Source organism: Scylla paramamosain, chromosome 36, assembly GCF_035594125.1.
Source record: "Scylla paramamosain isolate STU-SP2022 chromosome 36, ASM3559412v1, whole genome shotgun sequence".
Lineage (NCBI taxonomy): Eukaryota > Metazoa > Arthropoda > Malacostraca > Decapoda > Portunidae > Scylla > Scylla paramamosain.
The window spans coordinates 9,159,382-9,173,388 of record NC_087186.1 but is presented as its reverse complement, the minus strand read 5'-3'; the positions used below and the strand labels follow the sequence as shown (position 1 = coordinate 9,173,388).

At 40.3% G+C, this 14,007-nt stretch overlaps 1 protein-coding gene across 1 annotated transcript; it reads left to right on the top strand.

The window, feature by feature from the left end:
• The first annotated feature begins 134 nt into the window (after nt 1–134).
• Nucleotides 135–13,851, top strand: LOC135090942 (moesin/ezrin/radixin homolog 1-like). Its single transcript, XM_063988172.1, has 10 exons — nt 135–520; nt 2,686–2,773; nt 6,733–6,912; nt 8,585–8,689; nt 9,782–10,035; nt 10,540–10,686; nt 11,058–11,318; nt 11,580–11,937; nt 12,168–12,473; nt 12,832–13,851. Exons 2-10 carry the CDS (start codon nt 2,759–2,761, stop codon nt 12,994–12,996), a joined length of 1,791 nt encoding a protein of 596 aa, XP_063844242.1. The 5' UTR covers nt 135–520; nt 2,686–2,758; the 3' UTR covers nt 12,997–13,851.
• The last annotated feature ends 156 nt before the right edge of the window (nt 13,852–14,007 follow it).

Genomic DNA, 14,007 nt, shown 5'->3' with positions numbered 1-14,007 from the left:
ACAATATCGTACTAGTCACGGGTGAAATGCACATGGAAGAGAGAAAGATTTAGCTTCCACCTACTGATACCATTAATTATCTTATCATGCCACCACAACCAGTCGGAGTCTTATCTATTTGTTTTTCCCACTTGAAAACAACATATTTTTACAGTTACACATAGGTGACTACTCATTACAATCACATCTTTGAATCTCACATCTGCTAGACCTCCTGTGTGCGGCATAGCTAGCTAGTTAGAGTATCTATATGCGAGTAGGCGTGTGCGTGTTCTTTATCAGCTTGGCAGTGACGCAAGGTATTCCTACACACCTCAGCCGTCGTGTCACTCGCGTCGCTTGCCACCCGCTCACCATCGCGCGGCTAAGCTGTGAGGAGGGGCACGCACTCTCGCCGCCCTCTCGTAATCACAACTCGGTGATATTACTCAGTGGAAAGGAAAATAACAGTCCCACACGAGGGGATTTTTAAGTGCTGTGTGAGTGACTTCCCGCCAGCCAGTGTGCCTCGATTATCAAGGTGAGTTGGTGACATGAATGAACATCAGGGTGAAGTGAAGTGAAGTGTCTTGGGGTAGTTCACTTCAAGCGGTAGTGTTTGGTCCTTATATCATAAATAGAGTGAAATTTTATGTATTTCTTATCAAGGGGAAACTTCATGGAAAAAGTAAAGTGCATTTAGTGGAACTCATTATTATATTTCCTACATAAATAGCCTATAAACCCAGGCACTTTCCGAAAGAATATTTCAGAAATGTGCAGATTGTCTTGGATCAACAACGATGCTATTTGTGATCCCTCGCCTGGTTACCTCCTGCTCTCCCCTTCACAGTAATGATGAAATGGCTATTGACAGGGATCGCTGGCAGGAATATTACACAATTTCAGACTCCAAGAGGGACATGTAAATGTTTCTATAGTGACTGTGAATTAAAAAGTCTGAGATTAGCTACATAACATGTTAGACTTCCACTGTTCTCAAATAGTGATAGATAAGTGGATCGGACTCAGCAATGATGTTAGTGCTAAGACATTAGGGAGCTTTACGAGAAGATTAGACAGGTTTATGGATGGGGATGATAGATGGAAACAGGTAGGTATATTTCATACAGGGACTGCCACGTGTAAGCCTGATCGCTTCTTGCAACTTCCCTTATTTCTTATGTTCTATTAATGCAGCAATCAGTAGGCATCTCCATAGATATTCTACGAGACAAAAACTATTACTTTCTTCTTAACTAACTTTTGCCCTCTGTGAGTTAATAAATCAGTGTAAGACAAATTAGTGGGGACCTCCATGCAAACCGATAGGCTTCTGCGAGACAAAAACTAGCCTTCTTTTCTTCTTAACTAAACCCCATGCTCTTTGTAAGCTGTAAAGCAAGTTAGTGGAATGTTTACTGCTCCTCTTTCCCACAGCCTTATCAAGTCAGACAAGGTGATATGATTCACTGCACCAATTATAAAAAGGGTCTGAGTAATTATACGAAAAAACTTGGTACACGGAAGATGCATAACAAGAAAGTTATCAACCTACTCCTAACAGGAAAGGGAAAAGAAGAAACGTGCGCCATAATACGTACTGTCTTGTAAATAAAGCTTTTAATGTTTATTTCCAAGTGTTACGTATAGTGATGAAGAAAAGAAAGACAGAAGCAAAGGAGTAGAATAAAAAGAGAGATAAAATTAAATCATCATTAAAAGGATAAAAGTGATGGAAAAAAGGAAGAGAGAGAGAGAGAGAGAGAGAGAGAGAGAGAGAGAGGGCGTCAAGCTATTCACAGATTAAGGTTCCAATAACTCATGGTATCACAAAAACCACAAGCCTATTATCACACTGACAACATTCAAAGCAACAGTAGCCTTCGATCCTTTCAATGCCGTGATAGTAGTAGTAGTAGTAGTAGTAGTAGTAGTAGTGGTAGTAGTAGTAGTAGTGGTAGTAGTAGTAGTAGTAATAGTAGTAGTAGTAGTAGTAGTAGTAGTAGTAGTAGTAGTAGTAGTAGTAGTAATAGTAGTAGTAGTCAAACACATAATGAACACTGACAGGGAACTTTCGTATGTTTTTTTTTTTCTTTTAGCTTCTAGATCCAAATGTTTTCTCCAACAGAGAGAGAGAGAGAGAGAGAGAGAGAGAGAGAGAGAGAGAGAGAGAGAGAGAGAGAGAGAGAGAGTCGACACTCATAATTATGCGGTCCATTATTCCTCCTCCTCCTCCTCCTCCTCCTCCTCCTCGACTCTTCAAAAACAGAACGTTCCCAGAGCAAGAAAGAAGAATGATGAAAAGCAAGAGGAGGAGGAGGAGGAAGAAAAGGAGGAAGGCGTATCAGTGATGAGGTTTACGAAAGATAAGCTATCTCGGGACAGCACAGTGTTCTGAAGTTTGATAAAATAAAGACAAAAAAAGAGTAACGACTGTAACTGCTTCCATATGTGAGATTGACTGAATCTCTCTCTCTCTCTCTCTCTCTCTCTCTCTCTCTCTCTCTCTCTCTCTCTCTCTCTGGGTAGGAACATGAAAGTAGTTAAAAGGAATATTGAAAACAGCATATGTGTTTGTGGTTAATTGTGTGTGTGTGTGTGTGTGTGTGTGTGTGTGTGTGTGTGTGTGTGTGTGTGCTGAGGACAGCTGCACTTCTTGTATTGTTGATCACTCAGGTAATTGCTTTCTTGCTCAACTCACAGGTAACCACAACTACCACCACCACCACCACCACACAGCCTCAACCACCACCACCACCATCACCACACAGCCGCCATGTCGAAAAAATCGGTAAGTTAATATACCTTTTGAATTATTATTGATATATATTTATTAGTTCGGACTGTGTGTGTGTGTGTGTGTGTGTGTTGGGGGGTATGCTTAATTATTTACACCCCTCTCTCTCTCTCTCTCTCTCTCTCTCTCTCTCTCTCTCTCTCTCTCTCTCTCTCTCTCTCTCTCTCTCTCTCTCTCTCTCTCTCTTACATCATGCTATTTTACTTATTACCTGTGAAATAAAAGATTGATGAACGATCTCTCTCTCTCTCTCTCTCTCTCTCTCTCTCTCTCTCTCTCTCTCTCTCTCTCTCTCTCTCTCTCTCTCTCTCTCTCTCTCTCTCTCTCGTATATCCTGTTTCTAATGCGCCTTCCTGCTAATATATCATATCAGTGTAAACTATTTAGATTTTCTGGGCATTTTATCAAGTATGAATAAGTAAATGTTTGAATATGACCGAATATTTTATCATGCAGTACAGAGACGATAAAAGTTGGGAAATAGCTAACAATTTAATCATTACATAATTATCAACTTTGAACTTTTGATTAAGTCTGTGGCGCAAGTCTGATATCACGTTTGGTTCACACATCATACGTACTCATAATGTAAATAAACAGGTGAATAAATAAGTGTAAACTTCGTACATGGTGTCACATTGTTGAACTTAACATATATCAAAATTCTTTTAGTTCTTATCATTATCCTTCTTAATAAATTAATGAAATGTAAACTTCGTACATGATGTCACAATATCGAACTGAAGATCCAAATATTTTTAATTCATTCTTATAGTCATATAATAAATGATAATAAATAAATACATAAGATATATCTGCGCGATTAATTCTTATCATTGTGTTTCTCCTTTATAAGTAAATAAACTCTACATTTCATAAAGGAAATACGTTAATTCAGCTTCTCATCAACTAACAACGCCGTCTTTGTAAAGTGAATGCGGCGTTCTCCTGCAAGACCACACGCTGATGCCGGAGCTTAGCAGCTATGAAACAAGTCTGCTCAATCACCTAGCCTATCTGATAAAGTTTATTATGAGGGCGTGTTAGGGGCTGAGATCAAAGTATACACGTTCGTGGCTGCTTTCTGTTATCTCTTGATAGACAGACAGATAGATAGATAACGACAGGTAGATAGATAGATAGATAGATAGATAATAGGCTTATTGAAACCCCCCCACCACACACATACACACTACTATTACTTATGTTGCTACTATTTCTGCTACTACTACTACTACTACTACTACTACTACTACTACTACTACTAATAGTACACAGACACATACACACACACACACACACACACACACACACACACACACGAAGCAACAAAGAGAGGAAGAGAGACCGGATTATGCCAAAGAATGAAGACAGGAGAGAGTAGGCGTCTTGATCATGTCCGCGCATATTTCATCTCTGCTGCTGCTGCTACGACACTACACACCACACGACCTCTACACGACTCCTTTCCCCTCCCCTTGCCCAATAACGACCCCAGGAGCTGAGGCTGTGGTGGAACGTGACTGAAATTGATCAGCTTGTGTTGGTTCTTCCCACAACACTCGACCTGTGTGTGTGGTGTTTTGCTGGCCTTGCTAGGCTAGACTATTAAACTTATCCTCCAATCTTAGATCATTCTCTTGGCTTTTTCTCCGATTGTCACCTCAATGGGACTTTTCTTTCTTCCTTTTTGTTCTATGTTAGTGCCCCTCTTACATAAAAAAAAAAATTAAACCGCTATTACACGGGGACAAATTGACTAGAGCACAGACACGGCTATAGAAAGATCTGTATACATAAATAAGTACATACACAGACTAAGGTCGGAATTCAGAAAAGATTTACTCTCCTTCCACGACTATTTTCAAAGGCCACAGGGATGATCAGCCAGGTTGTCAAGTGTTCCTCCTACTCATAATGTAGAAATGTTGTCAATATGTCACTAGAACCGTAAAAACACCCTTAATTAACTAAAGCCTTTTGAAAATGGTGGGGATGCGGCGCCGTGTTTCAAAATACGGTCCTAACAAGACACGGCTATAGAAAGACTGTAGCAGATTGGGGAGCTTGTATACATACATAAAAACATGTATATAAATTCTATGCATACAGTACTGCGGCAGCGTGTCGGTAACCCCTTGCTCCCTCTCTGATTAGATAAAGGCAATATCTGCTGGCTGCTGATAAAACGAATTAGGTGGAAATGTCATTTCGTTCATTGAATGTGGAACGATGTAGATGATTAATGACGATAACAGCTTCATGCCTCACTCAACCAAAAAAATGTGTAGGAAAAAAGAGAGAGTGAAATGTCCGATGTTATATTTTTGTCTGACTTTCCTGCATCACCTGATTTTAACCACCCTTAATTTACTCAGTTTAATTTATTGAAGTCCTTTGCTCTGTTTTAGTGAAGAATACATTCAAAGCTAGTCATCTATCCCCCTTACCTCATAATAAATGCTGTACAAGAGTCTGGGACGATGAAAAGATACCTAATTTTTCAGATTCATTTCCCCAGTACATAATACACAGACAGACAGGTTATTACGTAGGTAGATCAGCAACCAATGGAAAGAAATAGTGACCTGAACTGTATGAGTTTCAAGCACTAAAGGCTGTTGTAGTTAGATATGTTAATGTTATGTGAATGATTTTAAGACAGTACATGCAAACGAACTGTTAACTAACCCAACATAACATTTCAACTCTGCAAATGGAAGAAAGAATGAGAGTAATATCCACCAACCAAAGTTAGCATTACAACCTTGCAAAACTAAAGCATTCTATGCCAAAGTATGCTATATACATTGGATAACGGAGATGTAAGAGCTGTCAACAAAGTCACTGAAAACCTAAGTTCCATCTAGTATTGGGAAATATATGAGGCTATTAGATCTCATACGTTGATGTTATATGAATGCTTTAGACGAAAAAAAAAAATACATTGAAAAAAAGGAGATACAAAAGCTATCAAGTCCCTGAAAACCCAAGTCCCATCGAGAAGTACATGAGGCTATTAGCTCTCAAGAACATCTTATCTCCCCCAGCTAAGTGCCGTCTCATCCTGCTGTCATACACACTACCTAAAGGCCTTCTGGACCAATGCCTCTCTCTTATCACCTTCCACTTGAACCGTCAGGCGAATCTATGTACTTGGGGAATACAGCGGATGTGTGCTAACTAAATCATTCTTGTACCGTTGTCTTAAAATTGTTCACAGGCTGTAGTGGATGTTACTCGGGTTTTCGATGGTGTTTTTCATAGTTCTAGTGAATAGTTTAACAGGATTCTACATCAAGTGGATATTTTTATTTTTTTAATACATTATATTCTTTTATAATAAGAAGCCGTGTGTGTGTGTGTGTGTGTGTGTGTGTTACGTCAGTTTCAGGGAATGCGTTGCTTATCTCAGGAAGGAATAAGGCTGCCAGTGATAGATTAAGAAGCTACACCGTAAGAATGTCGGAAGAATGTCATCATCTATAACATTCCTGTTAACTAAAACAATAATCCCTTTTTGCGTACGTCATGCCGCCTCTTTTCCTCCCCATCTGCCTTCGTAACTGAATCCTTATGTTAAACTATCACTATAATCTTTCTACGTGTGTTTATCCCTCATTCCAGTGTTCACTATAGTCTTCCTTCGTGTCTATAGCCTATCCCTATGTTAATTATCAGTCTACAGTCTTCCTACGTGTGTCTGATCTTTCGTCCTTCGTTGAATATGACTCTACGAGTACACTCTCCTTTCCCGCGTCTGCTCCTCATCATATGTTAGCTATCACTCTACAGTTATCCTACGTGTATCTGTCCTCATCCATACGTTAAATATTACCCTACATTCTTCCTGCGTGTGTGATATCTCAATCTCACCTTAAATATCACGAACACTCTCGCTACGTGCATCCTGTGCTATCAATCTAGTCTTTCCTTGTGTCTATCCCTAACAGATCAGTGTGCGGATCACTTCTATGGACGCGGAGCTGGAGTTCGCCATCCAGTCCTCCACCACAGGCAAGCAACTCTTCGATCAAGTAGTGCGGACCATCGGCCTGCGAGAGATATGGTACTTCGGCTTGCAGTTCGTGGACAAGAAAGGGTTTACCACGTGGCTGGTGCTCAACAAGAAGGTACTGACGCAGAGATGGGGAGGGACTGCAATAAGAGTTTAAATAAAATGCTTTCGTAGTTTAGATTAAGAGTAGTAATCACTTGTACAAAGGAAAATCTATCCGAAAATAACTCCTTTCAAATTCATCTTGTCGCATGCGAAAATGTGAAATTCCCAGAACAGAATATTTCCCTTTCTTTCTTAGAGATTTCATCCTTATCCTAGTCTCAGGCTTTCTTCAAAGCATCACTGTCTCGCACACAACAGCTGATGCTCCTGAAGACTGTGCACCATTGCAGCACTTATTCAGAAACTCGTTGAGGTTTTAAATGGAAGGGAAGACTCGATAATTTCAATATAAGCCATTTCTCTAAGTCTAGCACAATCAAAACACTTTTCCCTTAGTTAACCTTCTTTCCTTCCTTCCTTCACTCCCTCAAAGACACTTGACTGCCCGTGTATCAGTATTGTCCTTACGGCCCTACCATAAATGAACCCTACCACCATCTCCTTCCCCATCCATTTGATAGGGAGCCCAGTCCGCTAGCTACCATAAATCCCTTTTAGAGCTTGGTCGGTACCCCTGCAAACACATACATATGGAAAACTTCATAATTAAAGCATTTTATACACATAAATGTTATATGGTACATTGTGTAATGTGTAATGATACATACAGTAATTAATGGAACAACGAATACCTTAATATAATAATGTATATAGATAATGTGTTTAGAGTTATCGGCGCCACATTTGAACATCGTTTACTGCCAGCACCGCACCGTTCTGAGTCGCAGCCACACCAGCACCTTTTCATATTATTCCACTTCATTATTACGTTCAAACAATTACAACAAAACTACATTAACGCTTATGCACATTGCTGATGCTTACCGTAGTGGAAATATTATCAGAAAGAAGCGAAGACCTTCAAGCCAACCAACAGGCAGCTGATGTTATGGGCTTATAATCATAATAGAAACATCAGTGTTTAACAAACTATAAAAAAAAATAAAAAAAAAATAAAAAGTTTATTTAACCAACATTTGCTTATTCATATTTGTTCAGATATATTTTTTGATGAATCATGAAATATTTGCTACTATAATATCTAATTAAATTACTGGATTAGTCCATAAAATATACCAATGTGAAGACGTAGAGGCACATACCTGACTCCTTTCCAAATGGCAACAATGTAGCCTTCTGCCGCCGTTCTCCCTCCCCACCGCACAGGGGGGCCCAGAGCGTTTATATTACATCAAAACAGACGGAGTCACACAGCCGATGGGGCAGATTCATAGTACGGCTGTCATTAGAACACCACTTTCAATATAAGCCACTGTTCTCCGTCCGACACACTATAAAATGCACATTTGCCATAATCAGCCTTATTCATACTTTCCTTCCTTCACTCCCTCAAAGACATCACTCTTCGTGTAGCAGTGATGATTGTAAGAGTCTAGAATCTTACTTTCACTTACTACGTTAGAGAAAGTTATATATATATATATATATATATATATATATATATATATATATATATATATATATATATATATATAATTTTTTTTTTTTCTCCCACTTATAAAACACTATATCCGACAGCTACCACCCTCGTGACATTTCTCTACCATTTATCGATAATTTTTTGGCCTAGTTCACTCACCACATCAATCACTGACCTCCAGGTACTACAACAAGTCAGAAAGAAACACGAGGATATTCTGCAGTTCAAGTTCAGAGCGAAATTTTTCCCCGAGGATGTCGGTGAGATCATTCAGGACATAACACTGGTAAGGAAGGTGACGCGAGTGAAAATGAATGAGTGAAGCATGTGAGACAGATTTCGAAGTAGAATTCATAAGAAAAGCCCTTCATTCATACTTCTCTCAACTCCCACGCGTGTTTATCTTACTTAGTTTGAGTTTGTAGCGAAGGTGAGGTGCTACTTGGCCGCCCGTAAGTTGCTCAAGCGAGAAGTTTAGGCTCCCAACTATGACTCTTGGTCATAGCAGTGTTTAGTCCTTGAAGGGTAACAGTTTCCAGTGTCTTAACAGTATAGCTTTGACAAAAGAAACTTAGCCGGGGTCTTCTCTGTTTATTCAGTAAAAACATGAATAATATATACAAAATTACTTAACATAAAATAAATGATATATACAAAATTATGGAAAAAGAGAGTGTATGTGTGTGTGTATGTCTGTGTGAAGAAAGGAGTAATAAGATGTATTGAGAAGATGTGTAACACATGTGTGAAAGAGCGTGCAAAGAATGTGTACAAGTAATAGATATGTATAAAGTGACGAAAGAAGAGATGAAAGATAAGTCTGTGCAGTAGAGAGAGTGAAAACGGAAGGGTGATAGCAGAAAACGGAGTGCTAGGAGCGGTGACTTGTGTCCCGCTACAAGTTGTCTAATTGTGGTTTCCTGTGCATGAGTCAAGCTTGTATTATTTATTTTTTTATTTTTTATTTATTTATTTTTTTTTGTTAATTATGTGCGAGTGTGATAGAGGGAAAAGATGTTTGTTTTCAGTTTAGTAGGTGAAGTTACGTTACTCTCTCTCTCTCTCTCTCTCTCTCTCTCTCTCTCTCTCTCCTGCCAGTCATTTCACCTGTTTCCTGCCTCTGATTCAATCATCACATCTGCAGCGGTTATCTCTACTCTTTCCTTCTCCCTACCCCTCCCCCTCTCTCTCTCTCTCTCCTGCCAGTCATTTCACCTGTTTCCTGCCTCCGATTCAATCAATCATCACACCTGCAGAGCTTATCTGTATTCCTCCTATCCCCCCTACCCCCCCCTCTCTCTCTCTCTCTCTCTCTCTCTCTCTCTCTCTCTCTCTCTCTCTCTCTCTCTCTCTCTCATGCCATTCCTTCCTCCCGCAGCGAATGTTTTACCTACAAGTGAAGAACGCAATCCTTAGTGATGAAGTGTACTGCCCCCCTGATGCTGCAGTTCTCCTCGCCTCCTACGCCGTGCAAACCAAGTACGGAGATTACGTGCCAGAGTACCATAAGCAAGGCTACCTGGCCAACGATCGCCTCCTGCCCCAGAGAGTGATGGACCAGTTCAACCTGACCAGAGACGCTTGGGAGGAGAAAATAACGAAGTGGCACAAGGAACACAAAGGTACCTTGAGGTGAGTGCGTGTCTGGGCGCGTGTGTGAATGTATGTGTGTGTGTGTGTGTGTGTGTGTGTGTGTAGTGTTTCGTATACTTATCTCTTACTGTACTGTATATTATTATTTGTTTTGGATATTACAATACAATGCAGCTTATCAGAAAACATACTGGCTTGACGGTTTTAATTCTTTCAGGTTTCCTCGTTTTCGTTCGAGTTATCACATCACCGCCTTTGATGATTAATAATGCTGTACCTCGAGATTTTTCCGCAGCAACTCTTGATATGCATGATGTTGTATTTTAAAATCACAGCATCTTTTAAAGATAACAATCCTATCATAGTCGGGATATCTATCATAAACCTCATCTTTCCTTCCCTCCTTTCAATACGCATTTTAAATTTCCACATCATCTTTTGGAAATAACAATAATACGGCAAATTCCTCCCTTTTTTCTCATTTTATCATAGTCTTCAAGGTGAATATCATTATCTTCCCCCCTTGCTCTTCTCCCCGAGCAGAGAGGACGCGATGATGGAGTACATGAAGCTAGCACAAGATTTGGATATGTACGGCGTGAATTACTTCGACATCAAGAACAAGAAGGGCACTCAAGTCTCCCTCGGCATTGATGCTTTGGGGATCAATGTTTATGACCCTGAAGACAAGTAGGTTTAGACTCTCTCTCTCTCTCTCTCTCTCTCTCTCTCTCTCTCTCTCTCTCTCTCTCTCTCTCTCTCTCTCTCAGTATAAATCATCCCACTTCATTACAATCACTATCTATTCATCTATATACCAGGTTGGCAATCCCACATGGTGCAGCAGCCCAGAGAAAGCATCACACACTCACACTCACATCATTCACATTTACTGTCATTTATGTACAGTTACTGCAGGTACAAGAAAAAAGACATTTCTATCTCCATCACCCACTCCTAAACTCTATCTCTAACTCTCTGCATCACACATATAAACATCAATCCACTTCATTACAGTTACCTCATGTATAAAAACACACTTCCACATCTATCCACCACAGACTCACTCCCAAGATCGGCTTCCCTTGGTCTGAGATCCGCAACATCACCTTCCACAACAAGAACTTCATCATCAAGCCCACAGATAAGAAATCTCCAGACTTTATCTTCATCGCCTCCCACGTACGGGTGAACAAGACCATCCTGGCGCTGTGTATGGGCAACCATGACATGTATGTGCGGCGCCGCAAGGCTGACACTATTGAGGTGCAGCAGATGAAGATGCAGGCACGGGAGGAGAAGGCCGCCAAACTCCTTGCTTCGTATGTTTGCCACTTGTTTCTCTCATTTGAAGTAAGGCATGTTGGCAGGAGCCTTTAGGTCAAGACACTGAATCATCCTCAACCTCAAAACTGCTTTGGTTCTAGTGGCTATCTTAGTACAGAATGCCTTGTTTATATATTATAGTACAGGTAGAGGAATGGCAAAGGTCTTTCATTAACTAACAAATTACAGGTGTTGATAAAGTGAGTATTAATATTTGTGTGAACTTGTCCTGGAACTTTAATGGAAGTCTTCAACAGGGAAAAACTTGCCCGTGAGGTGTCCCTGAGAGAACAAGCAGAGAAGCGACAGCACGAATACGAAGAACGCCTCAGGAAAATGAACATGGAGGCAATGGAAAGACGGAGAGAACTTGAAGAGGCGCAAAACACAATCTACCGCTTGGAGAAACAGCTGGACGACTTGAAGACAGCCAAGGATGAGCTGGAGGAGAAGCAGAGGGAGCTGCAGGTGATGATGACACGTCTGCAGGAGGCCAAGGAGCTGGAGGCAGGGGAGAAGCTCAGGCTGGAGGAGGAGATACGCCAGAAACAGGAGGAGGTTGAACGCATTCGGGATGAGGTTAACGAGAAGGATGAGGAGGCCAGGAAGCTGCAGGTAGGTTAAAGAGTGTTGTGAGGCATTTCTCTCATGTTAAATCTTAAGTTTGTCTGTATACAAGACCAGCAATCAGTATGTGTACTTTTAGAGTCCAGTATTAGTCATTCTGTAATTGCTAACACACATCACATTACCAGTATAATTTCCCTGTCCCTGTTGCCTGTATGACTCAACAAGAACATTTGCTTTGTATGAATCTTCAATGCATGGTTCACTTTGTTTTACAGGAGGAGGTACAGGAGGCTCGGCGCAAGGAAGAAGAGGCTACACTGGCTCTTCTCCAAGCCTCCACTGCACGCAAGGTATCCGTCTCCTCCTCCTCATCATCATCATCAGAAGACGAGGCAGAACAAACAAAGCATGAAGTCAGAAAGATGTCCGCCACTTACCAGCAGAGTGCCCCCAACGGGGACATATGGATTGGAGAGAGGAGTTCTGGGTCATCCAGGAGTGCCACGCCTGGACCACCTGCTGCCACTGAGGACATCTACAGCAGGGAAGCCTCCAGTGTTAAGAGGATGGATCTTCTGGAGGTAAGGAATCACTGCACTTATTTCTGTATAAGATAAAGCACCCAACTGCTGATTGTATTCCCTGTCACCCTTCATCAATTGGCACATTTTTCTTTGTTTTGCTTTATGTAAGAGGAGTAATGGCCAAGGACAACAATATATATATATATATATATATATATATATATATATATATATATATATATATATATATATATATATATATATATATATATATATATATATATATATATATATATATATATATATATATATATATATATATATATATATATATATATATATATATATATATATATATATATATATAAAGGCCCACTGAGGTGCCTACTACATGTACTGCTCCTTGTTCCCACAGAAAGTGAAGATGTCCCTGCAAAGTGAACTCATTCCTGAGGGAATGACAACTCTGGACCGCATCTACCACCGCAACATTAACGACGGCAACACCAAGTACAAGACACTGCGGGAAGTGCGCAAGGGAAACACCAAGCGGAGAGTGGATCAGTTTGAGAACTGGTAAAGTGCATCAAGTACCTGAGAGGAAGGATTACTCAAGCACTGATGATGCCAAGGCACAAGTCTTGTATTTCCCATTTAGGTTAAGTAAACTTGTAGCATGTCAAGTTCAAATGTTGGAGAGAAGGTTCCCTTTTGTCAGAAAACTGTTTTATTACTGTGCAGTGCAGACAGAAACAATTCACTAACTAGCATTCCCTTTCCTCAATGTGGCAGTCACACAGTCACTAGCCACACACTTGGGGAATCCAGAGTCTTGCTAGCAGTTTTTCATCCCCATTATGTCTGATTTAGAAAACCATCAAAATATTTCAACTCCTCAAATATCAACCTGTCATGTGCATACTGTACCTCATACTGACTTGACTATGTATCAAGCTAGGGGGCTGATTAGCAATATATTTTAATTCTGTAACTGGTATACTTTGTTGATGGATTGAGGGGAGTGAGTGCTTCCTCCTCAGTATGTTTTATTCCCACAGTGAGACAAGGTGTGACATCTTGCCTGGCCTTCCCTCCTTTAAGGGTATACCAGCCTGATATATAGACTTTATTAATGTAATAATTGGAACGGTTTTGACAGTGTACATAATTGATGATAATTTGAGTTTAGCATGTTTGTAGCAGTAGTGCAGCATTCTGTCTTCCTTGCCCACCACTTGTGCACCAAGAGGAGACGAGGCTGTGATTCACTCAGTGTCTAGTGTCCAAGGACAGACTGCACCTGTGTTTAGGTTACTTCACTAATCAATTACAAGAAGAATTATGTATTTCACTTTGAATTTTGTTAATTACCAAGTTTTTTTTAGGTAAATTTAGAAATATTGTATGTACTAGTGTTATAAAGATCATTTGACTACATGGATGTTCTCATTTCCACCTGAAGTAGCTCAGATTTCTATATGAGAGGAGAATGAGAGGATTACATGCCAGTATAGGAATAAAAGGTGAATTTTCTGTCAAAGCTATCCTGTGGAGGAAATTTCTGGGAAGAGGCATTGTCAAGGGAAGAAAC